General features: G+C 44.3%; 1 protein-coding gene across 2 annotated transcripts; it reads left to right on the top strand.

The window, feature by feature from the left end:
- Positions 1-13715: 13715 nt before the first annotated feature.
- On the top strand, positions 13716-21466 carry LOC131556669 (toll-like receptor 2 type-1). 2 transcript variants are annotated; one of them, XM_058803455.1, is made up of 4 exons: positions 13716-13795; positions 13867-13985; positions 16864-16933; positions 18733-21466. In XM_058803455.1, the coding sequence occupies exons 3-4, from the start codon at positions 16920-16922 to the stop codon at positions 21116-21118; spliced, it is 2400 nt and encodes a 799-aa protein (XP_058659438.1). In that variant the 5' UTR covers positions 13716-13795; positions 13867-13985; positions 16864-16919; the 3' UTR covers positions 21119-21466. The 2 variants fall into 2 exon arrangements, with proteins under 2 accessions (XP_058659438.1, XP_058659437.1); XM_058803454.1 differs by lacking the exon at positions 13716-13795 and having other exon boundaries at positions 13876-13985; positions 16315-16933.
- Positions 21467-21748: the final 282 nt, after the last annotated feature.

Here is a 21748-nt window from a genome sequence, read left to right as displayed (position 1 = left end):
TGACACTAAGAAATCAAGGCTGTTTTATGTTTTTATTCAAAGACAGAGCAGAAAAGGCACTGCAAAATAGTTCACAGCCTGCATGCAAGGCTACTCAGTAATCTCAGACCTAAATTCTGGCCCTGCTATTCTCTTTCATTGCTGAGCTATCAGACCAGCTCCTTTATCTTGCTGGTTTCATCGAGAAATGCCATCCCAGGGCTTGAAATATTTTAGCCAAAACAGTGCATTTCCACAAAAGGTTTGTTTCAGTAAATCAGTAGTTCCTGCAAAGTAAGCTTTGTTGAAAGTTACTCTGCCAACTATGCTTTCACGAGTGTTTGGGTTAGCTCAGAAGGTAATCAGGCAGTGGTTGGGAAATTCAAAAGCTCCTACATTTACCTGCTCTAATTGCTTGTGTGCAAGGTGCTCCAAAGCCTTCCTTTGGTTTCAATGTTAGAAAAATGAGATCGTTGCTGAATGCTTCTCTGAACTGTGGTGTTTTAATTGCTTGGTCAGGAATTAGCACCTGGGTCTATGGCTGCTTTCCATGATGTGTTGTGCTGGGCAGGAATCTGTTTGACTCGAATTTAATCGTAATTGCTTGTAATTCTGAAGGGAAGTTCACATGTTCCTATGAACTTTGATGCTCCTGAAAATGGTACTAAGCCATGAGAAGTAGTCATAACCACTGACATGCTTTCTGTGCACCTCTTGCCTATGGTAAGAGACTTCAGGAGGAATAGAGTGGGAGTATAAACCCAATAAATACAGATTTTAAAAAAAAATGATCCTTTGGTTTGAAATGGAATGAACTTCTTTATTCCTTGGATAATATTACTTGTTGTATAGCATGCATGGATTTTGGACAAAAAGACACAGGAGAGAGGAGATGATGTGAAAAGATGTGCTTAGCTGCCTTAGTTTATTCTGTTAATTCCATTCAGTGTTTCAAGGATATCCTTATTTTCTGTGCACTGAAGAGAGGCTTTTCCTCAAGTTCCAGTGTAAGGACATGGTTTTCTTGTATCTGCAGCAAACAACAACCTGAAGCCCTGCGGAGCTCTGATAGGCACTGAGTCCCTGTTGTAAGTAAAGTGTATGTTCTAAACAGAGTCAATCACTGGAAAAGAGAGGAAAAATTATGCAATAAACTAAGCAAAGGCACTGGAGAATTCAGGGAGAGCAAAGCCAGATAGGAATGTTTGGAAAAGAAGACCTGTGTGAAAAATTCCATCAGTCTTGTTAAAAGTGCAAACAAAAGACAAGGGGAATGAGCCACAAAGAGCTTGAGAACTATTGCTAAGAAAGGAAAGAATCATTCCCTTTAATCAAACCAGAACAGATCCAGAAGTTATTCCCCTAGGAGCTATGTAGTATTAGGTATAGTTTTTCATATAACTTTTCATGACAATAACTAAGGAATGTAACAATCTCATTAAGGTTACTAGAAATAATTGCTGCCATCAGGAGACATCTGTAGCTTAATTAGCAATCCACTTGAATGCAAGTAGGATTGGGCTCAGTTAAAAATCTTTCCTCCTACAGTACAGGGAAATATTAAATAAATAATTGCTTGGTACCAAAGTGATTATAGTTCTGCTGGAGTGAACTGGAGAGGCTGCTCTTAAGACATCTCATTGTCATGAGCAAAGTAATTTCTAGCTTCTTACCTTGTGCTTATAGCAGCACTGGGAGCCTCACTGATCTCTCTGAAAATGGTACTGTTTTAAGAGACTTCAGCAAAAGTTTTCTTAGTTGACCAAAGAAATGCTTAAAATTGGAACGGGAATACCAAAAATACCAGTATAAAAGAGCAGTAGCTTGCCCAGTTCACTAGTAGGGCTGATGATGGAATGGGGGGAAATCCCCATGGATACAGTTCCAGGCATTCAGTATTGACTTCTGTCACCATGTGAGCACTACATAGTCTCAGGGCATTCACTGGTTTCCCAAGAAAACTGGGACAAAGTGACAGTCACCCCTGCTTTCTGCTCCCAGCAGGTTTGTGGCTTCTTATATGTGCATTGAGAACTAGGGATACCACATTACCACTGTCCTTGATTTTCACAGGCCATACTGGCCAAGCCTACCTGGTTGGGCCAGTATTTCCATTATGGAACCAGAGAATATTTCTGTCACATTTCCTGGGAGTCTGTTGGTACTGAGAGGCAGCACCTGGACAAAGCCAGAATCTGTGGCAGGATATTTTCCTGGGCCAGCCTTGCGCTGTAGGGAAGGGGAGCATCCAATGCAGCTTCCCTGCAGGAGAGGGGAGTGCTCTGCTGGGACCCTGCCGGGTGGGGCTGGCACAGAGCTGAGCTTGCTCCTGCAGGGAGGCATTTGGAGAGCCCAGCAGCATGGCTGCCACCAGTCCAGCAGGGGAGCCTGCTTTGAGCTCCATGGGAGCAGCAGATGGGCGAGGCCGAGCTGCAAGTGCCACCTGTGGGGCTCGGAGCTGCAGGGACAGGGCTGTCCCCGAGGCAGGCCCACATGGGGAGCACTGTCGTTGTTTGCTCATCTGAGTTTGTCACAGGTACAGTGGTGATTGGCAGATCTGTCCTACAGCTCCTGCAGCTGGAGCTGGGCATGCAGGACTGTTCCAGCTGCTCACAGGAGCCATGACCAGTACTGACAGAATGAGCCTGAGGGCTCTGAGGGCAGGTGAGAGATCTGACTGCTGGGAGGCAGATGAGCTCATTGGAGAGCTGTTAACTTAATCTTCTGGAAGGGGTGGAAGCAAGGGAGGTTTCCACCACCTACACTAGAGCTGGCAGGGCCTGCAGCTCCACCACCCAACTTTTTTCTGCCTCTGGAGAAGCCTTTGTGACTCCTGGGAAGTCATGGCCTTCACAGCACCACAGGTTCCTGCAGAGCCGTCTTACCAGGTGAGCTCCTGGCTGGTATTGACAGTGGTATCATTTGTTTTCTTCCCTTTCATTCTTGTGAAACACCCATTGTTTATTTTTCTTAGTCACTGAGTCACCTCCTTCTGGTTTTGCCCTTTTCACATACTTGCTTTGCTTTCAGCAGTTACTGGAAAATGTGCCCAGTGGCACTTCCCTGTCACCATGGGTGTGTTTAGCTTCTGCCTTTGACTGCCCCGTCCTGTTGTTCAGTCTCTCTGACCGCTTCTATAGAGAAAAAGGCTCGGGGCAGGGTTTATCACGTCCTCTTCTGCAACACACTTGAGTGGAGTAAAGGCTCACTGTCTCCCCAAGACTGCTGTGCTGCCTGGCCCTACTCTGTTCCTATGCAGTGCAACACTCACCGTGCCTTTCTGGCAGAGGTTGGTGTCCCAGCAGGAGAAGGAGGTCCCTGGTATTGCTTGGGGCAGTTGCCCAGTCCTGCACGAGAAGAGGCTTTGCTGGGCAAGTCCCAGCAGTGCTTCCTTTGCAAGCTGAGGTGTGGAGGAGTGGAAGACAGTGGGTGAGCACTGTGGAAGAACAGAGCATGGGAGAGGATTTGTTGTCCCAGCCCTACAAGGTGGTCTCACAACTGAGGTCCTGAGGGCTTGCACCTACCTCTGCAGCTCATTACTAATGTGTAGACACAGGCACTCCTGACCTGCTGCAAACTGAATCTTGCTGTTCCTCCCTTCATCTCCCGAGTGGGTTTCTCTGCAAAATCTGTCTGCGCCAGCTTGACTAAAACACCTCCTTTGGAACTGTGGGCCATACGCTGTACAGCTCACTTTTTCTGCTCTGCTTCATTTCCTACTGAGTTCTTCAGCAACAACAGCAGCACAATCCCTCAGACCTCTTCTACACCTGGGGTTGCTCTGAAGGTTTTTTCCCCCGGTTTTATATGGATGTTACTCCCTGGGCTATGGGAATTTTTAGCAGCCTTGTTTCGAGGTGGTGGAGGTCTGGGTGATTCCACATGGGCCCCTGCACCTCTCTGCAGATTTTACTGCTTGGAGGCTGCCAGCAACCTGCACACATAGGGACCATGCTGGCTTGGAATGCAGGACCTGCCCAGTGTACAAACTAGTGCCAGAAGAGTTGTGGATTAGCTTCTCATCTAGCATGATTAGTCATGTCAGCTAAATTGCCAGCAGCCAGGCTTGGCTTGCAACAGAGTGCAAGTGTTCGTGTCTCTTGGAAGGACAACGTCACCCTCACGAGTGACCAAAAAGGCCCCATCCTCTTCAGTAAATTCAGCTCTTGTGCAAGGATTTTGAGAAGGCAACAGATTTTACCCATGACTGTCCCTGCCATGCTCTGGGTTATGACTTCTGTACCATGGGCTGACAGGCTGTGCTAGACCTCTTCTCCAACCACTCTGGAAAAATGATCTGTTTGCTAGAAGCCATTTGGTTTTAATTTTGACTGGATGTACAGTTTGTGAAGGAAGCTAATGCTTTCACAGGTCTTTGTTAGCACAGATGTGTAGGGAGCCTATGCCTGGACCCTGCTCCAGCTCTCAGAGACAACATGGAGGGTGGGCTGCCTTCCCTGGGCTGGGCATCAGCAGGTGCTATTTCAGTATTAGAAATAATATTCAGTAACAGTGCAGGGCTATTTCAAAGTCGGAAATAACCTCCTTCTCATGCAATGCTGGGGTGCTGCAGCAATGCACAGTGTCTTACAAGAACCTGCTACCATGGCTGGTTCTAATTTAGTGAGAAAAATATTTCACTTTATTCACTGAACACAGCCTTGTTAGATGAAAGGTGATTTGCAATGTGGTGTAGGAAATGCTGAACAGTGCAGTCCAGATGTTGAAGATGATAAGGAAAGCTTGCAGAAATGTCAGGAAATGCTGTACCATTCCCACCACTCTCCTCAGACCTGTGAGACAGTGGAGCTTATTGCTCTCTTATCAGCTGCATTCATATGAGAAAGGCATATGAAAGGCATCCAGCAGTGTTCCTCCAGCTGCTTGCAGGCAGGCTGGCTCATTCTGCCTCCAGCCCCTCTCACGATGGCACAGGTATGTCCTGGACAGGGCACTTGGCACTTGTGAGGGAATGGAAAATGACCTCATTGCTGCCTTGTTTCTAAAGCAGAGTGGGAAGCCCCTCTCCTCCTCAGCTTCCCCCACACTTCTCAGCCACACAAGCCACAGTCTGTGGTGTGAATGGCTTCTGAAGCTCAGTGGCAGTTTCGTATTGACCAGCTCTTCCCAGAGCTGCCTGCAGGTTGATCAGTCCCTCTGCAGACAAGCAAGCAGCTGTTAACCAGAGGAGATGCCAGCCCTACTTCTGTTGGTAAAAGCCTCTGCTTAATCCCAGATTGTCTTCCTCCTTTGGTTATTAGCCTTCAGTTAGGCACCTTCCAGTTCCTCCTGTTGGCTAAGGACATGGGGCATTCACTGCGTTTGATTTCAGGCTCTCCCTGTTAGCACTGTTATAGTTCATGCATTTGCCAAATGATTTAGCATACCAAGTTTCAGTTTTTCCCATCTGTATGTCCTTGGCATGCACTGCACTCTCCAGGGCTGCTAGAAATCAGACCAAAGGTGTCTTTTGCTTAATCAAGGTTCAGTTATCTAATTTTTGCTAATCAAGGTTCAGCTGTCTAATTTTCCCACACCAGCCCTCTGGTGAGCACAGATGTGGCTGAGCAATTTTCTCCTGACCCTTTGCTATCACCTTCACCTCTCACACATCACACCAAGTGCAGCTGGTCTCCCTCTCCCAGCTTGCAGGGTTTGCTTTTGCTTTTGATTGCAGTCTGGAACATCACAGCTTCGCGTGGCCTGGCCTGAGACATCTGTGGCTTGCAGGGTGGGATACTCCTGATGGTAAGCAGAAACCTGGGACACAAAGACCTGATGGAAATGCCCAGGGGTGGACAGCCTGCTTAGCTCACAGTGACACACTTTCCTGTCTGTAAGTACTTCTGCCTTCTGAGTGAAGTTTGCAGGCAAGATTATGAGTTTCTCTTGTAGTAGCTGAACTTCATGACCCAGTTTAATATCCTACAGCAATGTGCAACTGGTGATTGCCCTCAATTCACAATAGCATTAAGGACAGATAGCTTTGTGCCTTTTATAGATGAACTGCATATGTGTGGTGGAGGGTTTATTTGGATTTGTTTTAAGAAGTAATCTTTCTATTTACTTCAAAGGTTTTTAATAACAATTCTGTTTAATACTGATAAACTACAGTTAGTTGAGGACCAAATAATTACTTATACAAATGCTTCACAATCCTTAAGTGAATATGAATTTTTTAAAGTTAGTTTCCTTAGTAAAATGTAAGCCTGGATGCATCTTCCAGAATGGCTGACATGACTGATGCTCAGTAAGCTGCAGGTTTGATTTTGGTTGCAAGAACTTCATGTGCCATTTCATATAATAGAGAAACCGGAAATCTAACCAAGTATTGTTCTTTATGATGAGCTGATCTGAGGGATGAGTGAAAGGACATGGCCTTTGTTCTGTCTCCTTCTCCTTGCTTCCTCTTGTCTGAATAGTCATATATCAATTGAACAGCCCCATCAGAAGTTCAGCTGTCTTGGGCAGACCATCACTCATATTTGATATAGAGAGTTTATTAGACAAGTCCTCAAAAAACTAAGTATTGATTTCTATGAATAAAAATAGGAAACAGATGGCATCAATTCCAAGTGGTAAAGTGGTTTTTAACTAGTCCAATAACTAACGTTCTCAAATGCCTATAAAATATTACAGTTTTATCTTAGCAAAGATCAAAACAACAATTTTAAAGCACTTGCCAGGCATACACACCCATGTGTTCCAATAAATTACAGACTGAAGGTATCCTTACAGTAATGGGACTGAATTTGCCAATTTCAAATTCCCCCCTGTACTCCTGCAGTGAAAAATGCCTAATGACTGCTCTGGTTGGGGTTTTTTTATTATTATTTTTATTACTATTACTGTGGACCCAGTGTTGCTTCAAACATGCTGCAGGTATTAAGAGAAGTCTGCAAGTCTGGGATCTGAGAGAGAGCCTGGTAAGGAAGCATTCCCTGAGAGGAAGGAGTAGGAAGCTTCTGGAGCCTCCCAGGTCTCCTTAAGTGTCTGAGTACGTCAGCATCTACTGCTGTTTAGATCAGTCTGCTTACTCATGAGTAACTCTATTAATTCCTAGAAAAATACAGGTAGAAGACAGACATGGCATGCCCAACACAGATTTGCACAAGCAGGCTCTGCACTGCAGCACAGTCTCAGACAGGTTGTGTGTATGATGAGTAAGATGACTGAACCCATGGGAACTGCAGCACTGCCTAGCAGCAGGTGGAAATGCTGTGTGCCAGCTGCTGCAAACTCCAAAAACCAGCCTCAGCTGTACAGTTTATTCTGAAAACTGTTTTCCAGTTGTACAATTTATTCTGATGGCAGAGGAGGCCATTTGTCACAAGCTGGAATAAACCTTTTGGAGTCCACACTGTGTGGAGTTACAGTTGAGCTAATGCTTGCCCTTGTGCAAGATGCTGACTTTGATAAGTTGGTCTGCGCAACAGCTGCTTCTGCTTTCTACAAACACTGCACACTGCTTTGCAGTCTGTCTCTCTCTGGTGCCTTGCTGCTCTGCTCTGAGAGCCAAACCCTGTGCCAGGGGAGGGGAATGTTGCTGTGTGTGCCAGGACTCTTGGCCCCTTTTACCTTACTGAAACTTGCCTGCTCAGGACATAGGCTTCTCTTTTGTTTCCCTAGTTTGTGTGTTACATGAATGGTTGTTTTTAAAAAGTCTAACCTTTTACTTAGCTTGATTGAAAAGTGAAATTTTGGCAGTGGAGATGGAAATATAAGCACACTTGAGAAATCTCTGGATCTGGTAATGGTACCCTTCCCCTGCATTCCCCATCAAAACAGCCTGGAGTTGAGTTTCTAGAAGCTCTATATATGAAGCTGAATGTCAATGTCACCTCAGAAAATTTCACCGCAAAAACCCTGTACCAGGGATTTTTTTTTCCTTGATTTTCATCTTTCCCATTAGACTTTATGTATCTCCTGAAACAAAAAGAGAAGGAAAGAATGTCAGCTCTCTTTTGGTGGGTAGGCTTAGGTTGTAGAAGAATCAGCAAGTCACAGTTACTGACATTTATGTTGAGATTTAAGAATTAGAAAACAGTCCTACCACAAGCAAGAGAGAGACTTGGTGAAAATTTGAGATCCTGCTGCCTCTTTAGACACAAAAGCATTTAGCATTTACTTTTTGGATGTCCCATATTCAACTGACAGTGGTATCTGGACACCCTGGAGTTTGGATACCATAATTCCTGTAGGATTTCTGTGTCTGCTTCTGAGTATACTCAGGATGTCTCAGCACAGCTGGTGCTCTGACAATGTCATCCATCTCTGACAGTATCCTGTGGTTAGGTGCTCACTCATATCTTCTTTGCCCACATTTTCTGCAAGGCTTAATCCAGTTCCTAATCACTTGGCTCCTTCACAAAGCTTGTCCAGAAGAAGCGACTCCTTTTGTTCTGTGTCCCAGCTATAGTAGCATTTACAGAGGTTTATGAAGCACATTAAAAAAAATTCCCTCTCTCTGCTATGGAACTGCAGCAGTCATGGTGTATCTTTCCTGAATTTTCTTATTGTCCTGCATTTTTTGCAGGAAAAGGAGCAGTGGTGACAGCTTGTCTTGGTGATTTCCTCCTGCCATAGGCCTCTTGAACAGAAGGTTACAGCTTCCCAGAGCCAGGCAAAGCCAGTCCTTCTGTTGCAGGAGCAGTCTTGTCCTGCTACCTGCAAATGTATAGGGTAGATTGGATGTATGTTATTGTAGGGACCCAACTTTTAGCTGCTTTTCCACTGGTGGGGACAGGGAATTAGAGGATCTTGTTGCCCTTCTGACAAGGATCTTCCCCCCTGGAAGAGAGGGAACAAGGATGCCCTGCTCCCGGACAGGCAGCCCTGCAGTGCCTCAGTACATTCACTGTCTGATTTTCCCTTTAAAATGCAGTAAGAGTTCATCTGATTGCAAAGTACCTGCACTGCTATAGGTGTGGCTTTATCTACAAAGTTGTTTTCTTGCACAGCAGAAGTCATAGGAAAAGCAAAGGTTGGAGGGGAAGGAAAACCCCTGGCTGAACTGTGGAATGGGAAGTGGAAGCATTTTAGGACAAACCAGCTCTGAGGCACCATGGTGAGCTTCCCACTTCCCCATGCCTCCAAGGCAACTGGGTGAGGCTCTTGTTCTGCATGTGATTTGCAAGGCTTGCTGAGCCAGCCCTAATGTGGCTGCACGAGACCAGCAGCTTCCCCATCCCTTCCTTCCCTGCTAGAAGTGTCCTTCACTCCTGATAGGCTCTCAGGGAGGTTTTACTCCTCTTTGGATGGCAAGAATTTGGCCTGAGTAAGGCAGATCCTTGGAAAGACAAAGCAAGGTCTATTAATCATCGTCCATTTCTTTATTTATTTTGGGTATTTCCTGGTTTCAGTGTCGTACAATGTTTACCAAGGACGAGCAGCCAAAGTAAACCACATGAATGAAAAATTGCAAATGAAAGAGCCAGCAGCACGGCACAGCTGGTCCCATGCCTCCGAGGGCTTCAGTCGTTTCAGATTAGGTGCACACTTGGCATTCTCCTGCAAATATGCCTGCAAAGAATCATCCTGGAACAAACCTGCCTCCATGCACAGCAACTGACAGAAAGCTGAGGCAGGTCTGGAAAGACTCTCTAGCAAGAGGGGGGATTAATGTGCCTGCTTGTTAACTCTGGCAGAGTGTGCAGTCGTCATTGTGCCAGCAGAGCTAGGGAGAGCAATTGGAGAGGGATTATTTTATGATTGGTGGCATTCCTGGGGAATGGGGCATTTATCTGGGGCCTTCCTGCAAGGAGTAAAAAGCAGAGGGGAGCACAAAGCAGCTCCTTTCACAGATGGCAGACTGTTTCGACGTGAGGAGCCAAAACGGATGGAAATGTTCCCTTCTCCCTTAATCCAGTTGCAGACCCGACTCACCCTGACTGAGTTTCTGGTATCAATGTTGTCCTGTTACTCTGTGAGAAGTTATGAGCTCACAGATTTCTTGTCCAGCAAACCAGCTTGCCAGCTCCTTGCTGAGTTCCCCCTGAAAAGGAAAGGCTGCCCAGCCAGGAGGCAGGATTTTTCCACCTGCAGAAACAGGGAACAAGCCAAACTCATTCACAGGCTGTGCTTCATCATGAGAAGTATGAGAAATACTTTTTTTACAGAAAAATTGAGACCACTGAACAGTAGGGGAGAAGAGTCCAGCCAACCTTTACTTTATCCATCCCTTCTTCCATTACTTACTGCATTTTTGTTAGTGACTCTTGAAAATTCTGATCAGCTGGAAGGCCTTGCAAATATCAGAGGGGACACTGTCAGAGGCAAACATGGAGGCACCAGAGAGATCTCCAAGAAAGATGCCACTCAACAGAGGGTTGTACATCTCAGTATGTTCTGCCTGGCCTTTCAGTCCCAGATGTGAGCTGGGAACAAAGAGTTCAAGGAATGAACCCCAGAGAAATAAAGTACTCCAAAGAACAGAATTTAGAGAAATTTGTTGACACTATTAATCATGGAACATTCAGGAAATTAATTTTAAATGATGTCATAAAAATAGCATGAAAGAAGTGTAAATGTAACATAATTTCTATAAATAGAAAAGAATGTTTATGCTGACACTAGTGTAAGTTACAAGCTGAAAACAAACCAGGTGGCCAGTCTGTTGGGCAGACATTGGATAATAAGACCCAAAGAAACAAAGATCTTCTTGTGCCCACAGGTGCAAACTTCACGGTGAGTTATGTGTTGAAGGACTGGAATCAGAATTGATACAAGGTAGGAGAGTGCATCTAATTTGATGTTCTTTCCTATGGTAAAGCAGATGTAAGGTAGACAAATTCTATTACCTTGTGGCTATCTCTCAACCAGCTTATTCTGGTCCTGCAGTTCAGAGCTATGGAGATCTAGCTGTGGAGCTATGTAGTTTCAGCTATGGAGATTGAATTTGGTTGTTATTTGCTGATTTTTTACCTATATTTTCTCTGATTCTTCTTCCTTTGACAACCCTTCTGTCCAAAAGCTGTGAAATGCAGAGAAATTTACTTGAAAGCATGAGTTACAATGCTTTCCATACTTACTGAGATATACACAAGTCTTTTTGGCATTGCTACAGCCCTCATTTTCATTGCTACAGCACTGCCATGCTCTTCCTGGCACATCCATGTAACTTACTTGGGATGTTGGAGAGACATTCAGCTCAAAGTTTGTAAATATAGGTATTTCAGAGCAGTAGAAAACGCCTTGGTTTTGAGGTTGATCATCATGGCATGTGTTTCTTTCTGTAGATAGTGTAATAGAGACAAAAAGGCATCTAGCAGCACAGGCACAAGTTACATGGTCTTTTCTGAATCTGTCATTACTAAACTGGTACTGTTACAGTCGAGAAAACTTACAGAAGAGCAAGAAAAGCAATCTGAGGATAATTTAGAAGGAATTATTAAAATAGCTAAGTGTGTGCTTGAAAATCAGCTTGGACAGTCTGTTTTCAATCATGTTCAAATTCAGAAAGAGAATGGTCCAATATTGGAACTAGCTTATTATTTGAAGATGGTCTGGTGGCCCTATCAGAAACCACACAGATTTAAAATACTTACTGACATCTTTTTATGATCAGGCTTTTCATTTTCAGTAAAAATTATGTTTTCATGCATGCTTACAACTCGGTTGAAGTCAAGCTTCTAAAAAGTTTGTTTAAAAATTATACAATTGCAAAAGAAGGCAATAGAAACAATCCCTGCAAGAGACTCACAAAACATGTTGTTTTTCCAGTGAGTGAAAAAAACCCTCGGAAGTAGTACCTTAGATATTTTTGTATTTTTAAGAAATGTGGCATACTGATAGGCTATAAATGCAGAAAAGCAGATGCACTGAAGAAAGAACTTCTGAAGTATTGAATAGCTGAGAAAAAATGATTTGGAATTGCCTAGTTTTCTCTTTCTGAAACCCACTGTCATGTCTAAAATATTTCATGGTATCAGATACAGGGGGAGAGAGCAGCTGAATGCAAAGCCTGAACTACCTGTGCAAAATACATCCTGGCATTATCTTTTTTGGAACAAATACAAAAATCTTGATATTTTTATAGTACATGATAATGATCTGCTTCATTTCCTGCTCAGATTCTTGCCCAACTGTTAAACACAATTGTTTTTCTATTGTATAACAAGCAGTTAAATATGTATCTCTGCACCCCAGCAAAGTGCTTTCCACCTCCATACAGGAAACAAACTCTAACTGGTTCTGCAATGACTTGGTCCCATTCCCAGGACTGTTTCCCTTCCATTAAAAAAAAATTCAAAGAAACAAAATCCCCAAAACGAAACAGGAAAAAAACCCCACTTTTTTCAGCCTACTAGCACTAGTTAGGCATAAGCACAAAATATGTCCATGCATTCCTCTGAATGAGGCAAGACTAGGTTTGCTGGACCTTCCCACACTGGAATGCACCAACATGCATGTCCCTTTGCCCAGCCTCTCTTGAAGGAGCTTTTGCTTGGAGCTGAGCAAAGCTTTTTTCCTCCTTATAGGAAATTCCGGTGCCAGGATGTTAAACCCCAACTTCCTCACAACAGCCTGCCAGTGATGGTTTGTACCCGCTGGGCTGTGACAGGGTATTTTCTCTCCTGGTGAGATGAAATGAAGCAGAAGCTGTCCAAACAGCAAGCATAAGAGATCCCATTCCTCTCTGGTCCCAACCCTGCCCCCCTGGTATTGCAGCTTGTGCTAGGAGCCCATAGCTGTAAGTGTTTGTGACTCTGTCCAAAATCCTGCAAAATCTTTGTTTGGAAACAGGAATGGCACCTCTTCTTTTAAAAACTGGAAATATGGCTTAGGTGTCCAAACATCATTCTGGACAGCCCATATTAGATGACCTCTAGGTCTAACAGCCTAGGATACAGCAAAGCAAACTGAACAACACAAAAGAGTGAGATAGTTAGTTCAAAACACTGTGTGAGTGGTACTTGAGAAAGCTACACTGAAGTATTTCCTGAAGACCTCTAAAAAAATTTAAGAACCAGCTTTGTACGTTGATAACATTGTACCAATCAACATTATGAAAATTGCAGAAAATATGATTTCTAGATTATGTCTGTTTTTAGGGGATGGATCACCAGCAGCAGCAAGCTGGGAGCCTACCTGCCCAATCACATTTGGGTTGAACTCTGAGCTCCCAGTACCACATGAGTTGTCTCAGAGTGCTTATCTCGGAATAAAAAATATGTGTGGTGATAACAGGATTTTGTGTGTTTGTCACAGTGGTCTTCAGAATAGGGTGTCAAAACTTGCCTTTTTTCCCACTGTATTACTGGAAAAGATATATTTACTGTATATCCTAATATTTCTGTAAGAAACAAGTTTTTTCACTGTACCTAAAAGGGAAGATAAGAAAGGAACTGTGTTGTCCAGCTTTGCCTTGCATGTAGGCTGTTTCCTGTTGAAGCAGTTTCCTTGGGAGTCAAGAACTCACCCGAAATATTTTGGCAGAGATTACATGTTTTCTCTTGTTGAGTCATGCTGTTACAACTACTCTAGAAAAATGAAACTTTCCATATCATTAAGATAACTTTTGATGTCTTAGCGTGCAAACTTCCCTGCAAGATGCTCCTCAGTTAAGGTAGAAAATCAATGTTGTGTTTTTCTGACTGAAAGCTTTCAGGAAGGATATGACAAAAATAAATCCACAACTCTGCTTCCTTGGCAGAGGCAGTGCTGTAGGCTGGCTGCTGAATGACTAACCAGTTATATCATTAACATGCTCTGCTACAACTGCAGGATTGCCCAGAAGAAAAACAAAAATAATTGGGTCCTTTGCAGTTAAATTTCAAGTCTGAAGATCTAACCAGAGGATTGAACAGCTGGCAGGGTAGGCCTGATACAGAACACAGCAAAATTAAAATGGTTTACTTTTTGTTATTGTGTACCTTTTTGTTGTAGCTTGAAGATGAATACCTGAAGCTCTGCAAGACAGATTAAAGCACAGGCACCAGCAGTGCATGCAAAGAATCTATTCCCAGGACCATGAAAGGATGCCAAGCCATTCTGCTTTCAATTACGTGAGTATTATACCTCCTGCTCCAAAGACTGCAAGGACAGATTTGACTTTTGGCTTTTCCTTGCCATCGTTTTCTGGGGACACTTAGGGTAAGCATCCCAGGTTCAGCCTGCCTGACACTGCTGCAGCCAAGCTGACATACTGACACATCCTGGTTTCCAGTGGTAAGTATGAGGAAGCAGTTTTGTGCTGTTTACAAAGATTTGGAAAGTGTGCTTTCTGCTTGCATCACAAGCAGAAATAGTTTCATGGTCAATAGTTTCATTCCTCCCTCCCTTTTCTACTGCTTCTGCTTTTTCTTTGAGGCAGGGATCTGGGACCTGGGTTAGGTCCCCTCTGCACTGCTCACTTGTCCTTTCTCAGCAGAAAAGCAACAGGCAGCTCTCAGTGTGGACACTGACATAGAGAAGGAAAGAGAGGAAGGGGGCGGGGAATGCAGGATCCTTCCGTGTGAGACTGGGAACGGGAAGTGCTTAAAGAGTGCATCATGCCCAGTTTGGGTACTGCTTGTGCTGCTGTTGGATAAAGGGGAACATGTAAAGCAAGAAAGCTTCAAACATAATTGCCACATCTCTGTCTTATCCCCATCTACTGCTGGTAAAGGCTCATGCAGTGTCTCTGCTTGGAACACCTGCAGTTACAAAGGCAGAGCTTTGTTGCAGAACCATGTGCTTCTCTTAGGAAAACGTAGTGTAGGTGGAGGCATGGATCTTGTTTCAAACAGTATTAAAGAGGAAGGTTAATTATAGCATAAACTTGGAAGGGGAGAGAAAGCACCTTAAAGGTGCATCTTTGTTCAATGCTAAACATGCAAGTTACTCTGGAGGAAAAGCAGTTGAAGAGTATTCTCATCTTAAAAGACAGCAGCTTTCTCCTTCTTTAGAGTCTTTGATTTCAAAAGAAGTTTTGAGCCATGCTGCACCTCAATTTGAAAGGTAATGCTCTAGGAGGCAGGTGGCTGGTACCTTGTCTGTGTGCGTGGAGCAGCTTGTGGAGAGCATTTTTGCACATCCTCAAACCTTCCTGAGTCTGGGTAATGTGATAAACCCTGACAGTCGCCCTGACATTTCTTGGCATTTTAAGCAGCTTGCTGAAATGGACTGCTTGGTTTGTGAACTGTGGCGTAGTCACACCAGCGACTTCTTTTTCTGAGAGAAACCAAAAGCCTGGCCCAGTGTAGATCCATCTGTAATGAGAGGTGGCTGAGCCTGTATGTTAGGAAAAAGTGGCTTCTTCTGAAAAAACAGCTGGTACATACCTCAATTCTCCACAAATGCATGGTGATAAAGCTGTAACAGACAGAAGAGAGTGCCCATTTCACACTGAATCATGTACATGCTCTTCTTCTCCAAAACTCTTCTCAAATTAACGAAATTTTTTTACTGTATGGGAGAGGTGCAGTTTTGAAGACAAAAATATACAGTAACATGTCTCATTAAACCCAGAGTTAATATTTTGAAAACTGAAGTCTTCCCTGTTGAAGAGCAAGAACCATTTCAGCTGCTAGAGGGAAGAGGTGGCTTTGGGGAAGTTGATGACGTCCTTTCACTGAAAGACTATTTCCCTCCCCCTCTCTGCCCCACAGCTTTGCCTCTATTTTACAATGTTATGCTCATCAGCTACCCTCTGTAGTAGTCAGAGAATTCAAGGGTATCTCAATTTTCCAATTTCTTTTTCTCTTAACCTAATGTGCAATGCTCATGTCAGTGCAGTGGGACTGAAGGTTGCTATGAGGTGCATTTGGGCTCTCTGTGCACTTTGCCACCCTTGATCACACAGATGCTTCTGTGGGCCCTCTGACAAGTGGTAGGAATCAGTCCCTCTGTCTGCTCTCAGGCAAGTACTTCTTGGTGCAAGAGGTCAGCAAAAGGTGACAATTTCTGAACACAGAAAAGAAATGGTAACTGCAATAGGAATGTTAGTGTTTGAATTTAAAGGACTTGCCTTTCAGAGCTGGTAGGATGACTCCCTGCCCCTTTATGTAAACAGCATGCTTGGCTATTTGACCAACCATGTATTACTTCAGTCAGGTTAAAATGAATGCCATCAAACCTCCTCTCTCAAAACTGCCTTTGATGTTTACAGAGAGATACTTTGCTTCAGACTGTGTCTTCTGCTTCAGAGAGAATATCATTCCTGTTATTTATTTTCTGTTGACAACATATGACTGTAGTGTCCTAGGAAATTAAAGGATGCTGAGTGTTTCTATAGTACTCTCCTTGACTAAACAATTTGACTCCAACACAATATAATATATGCATCACTCTATATATTGATAATGTCTTACAGACTTACATAAGTTGGTTGAGCTGAGATGTTCTGTTTTTCAGCACAGTGAACAACCCCCAGTGCCTACCAGACAAAAAGTATTGAAAGTAGAGATACAGGGAAATGGATGCAGTCTGCCTGGGAACTGTTTCTGCACTTAATAGTGGAGGAAGTGATTGTGAAAGAATGACTTGCGCAAAATGGTTGCATCAGCCTTTCCAGCAATGGGAGCTGACTGACAAAAAGAAGAGACTGACACTAAATTTTATCTTTCAAAGAAGAGAGTTCAACTACAATCTCTTCTCATTTTTTGTGTCCCCAATCAGCAGCAATGGTAGAATTGGTTGAAAGTGAGTTTGAAGGGTGAGCCATACATGCTGGACAATCCTGGACTCTTCAGAAGCCATGGTTTCCTCAGGGGAGCCACCACTAGAGAGAAGAGATGCAAACTGTTATGATTCACTGGCTGCCTAGTTAAAGGACACTGGGAAACTGGGAATATGAAGTTTTGTTTGAAGAGAACAATATTTTGAGGCTGAAATATTTTCTCACTTTGGGACTATCGCCTCATCAGACCTGTCAAAAATTTCCAGCTTTTGTTGTGCTTGCAGGTACAAAGTGACCATTCAGATGCCTTGACCAGCACACAAGGAGACTGAAACACAGCATGCAGTACACAAGGTAAGTACTTAACCTCTGCTTATTCAGGGTTTACAGGTAGTGTTCATCTGCACTACTGGAACTGTTTGCGGTTCAACCTTGGTGGAGTGTTCTTTGGCACCTGTGGCAGGAAACACAGCCCTTCTTTACATTAAAATCAGTATTGTTCTAATTACGTCCACTGTTTATGGGGTGACAGTAACATCTATATCCCATCTATTACTGGTGTTGTTTTACAGAAAAGTCTGATAGCCTTCATTTCATATCAGGTTGTTCTGCCTTTCCAGTAAAGAATGTGAACTGCTTACACAGTGTGCAAAAGGGTGTGGCAAGAGCTCTGCTTTTAGAAGCCCTGAGGCTGGTGAGACTCCATGCAGGGGACCCTCAGATCTCTTCCAGGAAAGTTTGTGCTGTTGGAAACCTCAGCCCACTGGAAGGGCTGAGAGGGAGAGCAGGCTCTGTTTGGGCTTCTGCCTGCCATGTAGCCATACAGAATGGGCAGGCTGATGCTGCATGGGCTGTGAGAGTTTGTAATCATAGAATCACAGAATCATTTTGGTTAAAAAGGCCCTTAAGACCATTGAGTCAAACCATTAACCTAATACTGCCAAGCCTACCACTAAACTATGTCCCAAAGCACCATGTCTGCATGTCTTTTAAATACCTCCAGGAATGGTGACTCCACCACTTCCCTGGGCAGTCTGCGCCAGTCCTTGACTGCCCTTTCTGTGATTTTTTTTCCTAATATCCAGTCTAAACTTCCTTTGGTGCAACTTGAAGCTGTTTCCTCTTTTCCTATTACTTGTTACCTGGGAGGAGCGACTACTGACCCCACTCACTACACTGACCCCCAATGACTACAGACTCATTTCAGGCAGTTGTAGAGAATGATAAAGTCCCCTCTGAGCCTCCATTTTCTCCAGGCTAAACAACTATATCTCCCACAGCTGATTCTCTTAAGACTTAAAGTCTAGACTCTCCCCCAGCTCCATTGCTCTGCTCTGCAAAGGCTTCAGTACCTCAATGTCCTTCTTGAAGTGAGAGGACCAGAACTGAAGACAGGATTTGAGGTGTGACTTCACCAGTGCTGAGTACATGGGGAGTGGTCCTGTTAGTCACACTATTTCTGATCCAGGCCAGGATGCCATTGGCCTTCTTAACCGCCTGGACATATACTGGATATTCAGCTGCCTGTTGACCAGTACCTCCAGATCCTTTTCTGCTGGGCAGCTTCCCAGCCACTCTGACCATAGCATTTAGTGCTGCATGGAGTTGTTGTGACCCAAGTGCAGCACATGGTACTTCATTCTGTTGAGTTTCATCCAGTTGGCCTCAGGCCATGGATCCATCCAATCCAGCTCCCTCTGTAGACCCTCCTTACCCTACAGCAGATCAGCACTCCCACCCAACTTGGTGTGGTCTGCAAACTGAGTGTGCACTCATTTCCCTCATTCAGATCATTGATGATCTAACCATCTTCCGCTATTTGGAGCTGAAACATCCAGCTGTAACTTCTTTGCTGAGAGGGAGCATAATGTGAGAGATGAAAGAGGTGAGTGCCATAGAAAAGCAGGATACTAAGAATGGTCTTTATGGTTCTCGACAAGTGATATGGCTGTGCTCCAGGGATGAGCAACACACCATGGTTGCAGGTCTGAGAAGGTCAAGTAGGAGAGGGAGACTAACATCACAGGATAGCATTTAAAAAAAAATTAATCTGAGATTATTAAAAAAGTGGTGCAGCAAGCATTTCAAGAGTTTTCAGCTGCTGTTTGAAATTAAAATTTGACCCTACCATCTCTTTTTTCTGTTTCCTACAGCAAAATGTCCATCCAAGCAGACCACAAATCAAGAACTACACACACCTGGCAAGTGTTGGCCATCTACATGGCCTTATCTGCAAGCCTCTCCGAGCAACAAGCACTGAAGCAGACTTGTCCTTCATGCGATGCCACTCAGCTTTGCAACTGCTCCTCCATGGGCTTGGAATTCATTCCCCCTGGGCTCACAGCCAAAATCACAGGGTTAAACCTGGCTCACAACAGGATAAAGCACATCCAATCCCAGGACCTGAAGCAGGCTGTGAACCTGAGAGCCCTGCTGCTGCAGTCCAACGAAATCAGCTCCATAGATGAGGACTCCTTTCAGTCCCTGGAAAAACTGGAGTTCTTGGACTTATCAAATAACAGCTTGGCTCACTTGTCCCCTGTGTGGTTTGGGCACCTTTTTTCACTCCAGCACCTCCGTCTTCAAGGCAATTCCTACAGAGACCTGGGGCAGAGCCCCCCCTTTTCTAGGCTGAGGAACCTGAGCTCTCTCCACCTGGGCAACCCACAGTTCTCTGTGATAAGGCAAGGGAACTTTGAGGGCATTGAGTTTCTGCACAAGCTGTGGATTGATGGTAGCAATCTCAGTCAGTATGAGCAGGGAAGTTTGAAATCAATTAAGCAGATTAATCACATGATCATAAACCTAAGAAATAGTAATATATTCTCAGAAATTGTTAGGGACCTTGTGTACTCTGTCACTTGGCTGGAAGTGGCAGAAATCGAATTACCGGTTGAAAAAAAAAGCTTGGTGCAGAATTCTACACGTCCTTTTAGGATGCAAAAACTCACATTTAAAGAAGCTTTATTCACAGATCAAACTGTCAGCCGAACAATAGTGTCACTGAAGGAAATCACCTCTTTAAAAGAGTTACAGGCAATCAACTGTGTGCTTGAGGGGAAGGGAAGATGGAACACAGAAGAAATTGCAAGGAGTGGACAAAGTTTTGTTGAAACCATAACGGTAATAAAGGCAGTGATTCAGAATTTTCATTTGTTTTTTGACCTGGAGGGCATGGAATCACAAATAAACAAACTAAAAAAACTCACTATCACAAGCTCTAATGTTTTCATGGTACCATGCAAACTTGCAAGAAATTTTTCATCACTTCTGTATCTGGACTTTCATGAAAATTTGCTTGCAAATTATCGTTTAGATGAGACAATCTGTGAAGGTTCCTGGCCTTCATTGCAAACTTTAAATTTAAGTCAGAACTCTTTAAAATCTCTGGCGCTGACTACAGTGTATATATCTCGATTACCCAAATTGATTAATCTTGACATTAGCCAAAATATTTTTCTTGAGATTCCAGAGGAGTGTACATGGCCAAAACACCTGAGATATTTAAACCTGTCCAGCACTCACATTCCTAAAGTAACACGCTGCATTCCTCAATCACTAGAAGTGTTGGATGTCAGTGGAAACAACCTGAAGGAGTTTGGACTGGAGCTCCTATCTCTGAAGGAGCTGTACCTCACAAGAAACCAGCTGAAGACGCTGCCGGGTGCTGCACCCATTCCAAACTTGGTGTCCTTGTCCATCAGAAGAAACAAGCTGAACAGTTTCTCCAAGGAGGAGTTTGAGTCCTTCAGGAGAATGGAGCTGCTGGATGCCAGTGACAACAACTTCATCTGCTCCTGTGAGTTCCTCTCCTTCGTCCACCACAAGGCCGGGCTAGCCCAGGTGCTGGTGGGGTGGCCGGACAGGTACGTGTGTGACTCTCCGCTGGCGGTGAGAGGGGCGCAGGTTGGCGCTGTGCGCCTCTCCCTGATGGAGTGCCACAGGTCCCTGGTGGTGTCGTTGATCTGCGTCCTGGTGTTCCTGGTCGTCCTGCTGCTGGTGGCCGTCGGCTACAAGTACCACGTGGTGTGGTACCTGCGGATGACGTGGGCGTGGCTGCAGGCCAAGCGGAAGCCCAAGTGCGCCCCGCCGAAGGACGTCTGCTACGACGCCTTTGTCTCCTACAGCGAGAACGACTCCGAGTGGGTGGAGAACACCATGGTGCGGGAGCTGGAGCAGGCCTGCCCTCCCTTCCGCCTCTGCCTGCACAAGCGGGACTTTGTGCCAGGGAAGTGGATCGTGGACAACATCATCGACTCCATTGAGAAGAGCCGCAAAACGCTCTTTGTGCTGTCCGAGCACTTTGTGCGGAGCGAGTGGTGCAAGTACGAGCTGGACTTCTCGCATTTCCGCCTCTTTGATGAGAACAACGATGCAGCGATTCTCATCCTCCTGGAGCCCATCCAGAGCAAAGCCATTCCCAAGAGGTTCTGCAAGCTGCGGAAGATCATGAACACAAAGACCTATCTGGAGTGGCCTGCTGGTGAACAGCAGCAGCAGGTGTTTTGGGAAAACTTGAAAGGAGCCTTGAAGTCATAAAAGTCAGCAGTCCCCATTTCAACCTATTTCCACAAAAGCCAGTATATCACTGTTTGTTGCTGCTAAAATTATTTTCGTATTTTTCCTTGTAACTGCAACTGGCTTTGTTTTATGTAGAGATAATTGTCATTTTACCAGCTGGAAAAGGCCTGTTTTAGCCTTTCCATTGATTTGATGCTCTGGTCTTTAAAAGTCCCTGCGAATAACCATGATATTTGGAAGCCATGTTGGACTCCATATACTTTTCTAAGTACATTTTGCTGAGTGTGGGGTATTTCTGTACTTTTTACTCCTGTTACCACTCTCCCCAACTGGTTTCTAACAATGCCATTGTACTTTTCAAATGAAATTAAACACCATGAGCATTAATCAATATTTCCCTGTGTCCATTTCTTCCTGGGAATGCTTGTTTTTCTCTTCATGATCACCACCACTTTCCTTTCTACCTACCCACAGAAATAGCCAAAGCCTTCTATTTTTGGATGTCAGACTGTGTTTCTAATGTGTGGGCCAGATGGTGTTGCAGACTGGCTCAGTTTTAAGTTTTGCTCTTCTACTTTGCAGAGCATATTAATGTAATCACTGGGCCATGTAAGTCTGACAGTTCTACCTACCTTCCTTTGTAGTCGG

This window comes from Ammospiza caudacuta, chromosome 4 (assembly GCF_027887145.1).
Source record: "Ammospiza caudacuta isolate bAmmCau1 chromosome 4, bAmmCau1.pri, whole genome shotgun sequence".
Lineage (NCBI taxonomy): Eukaryota > Metazoa > Chordata > Aves > Passeriformes > Passerellidae > Ammospiza > Ammospiza caudacuta.
Note: the sequence above shows the minus strand (reverse complement) of the source record. Positions and strands in the feature narration are given on the sequence as shown.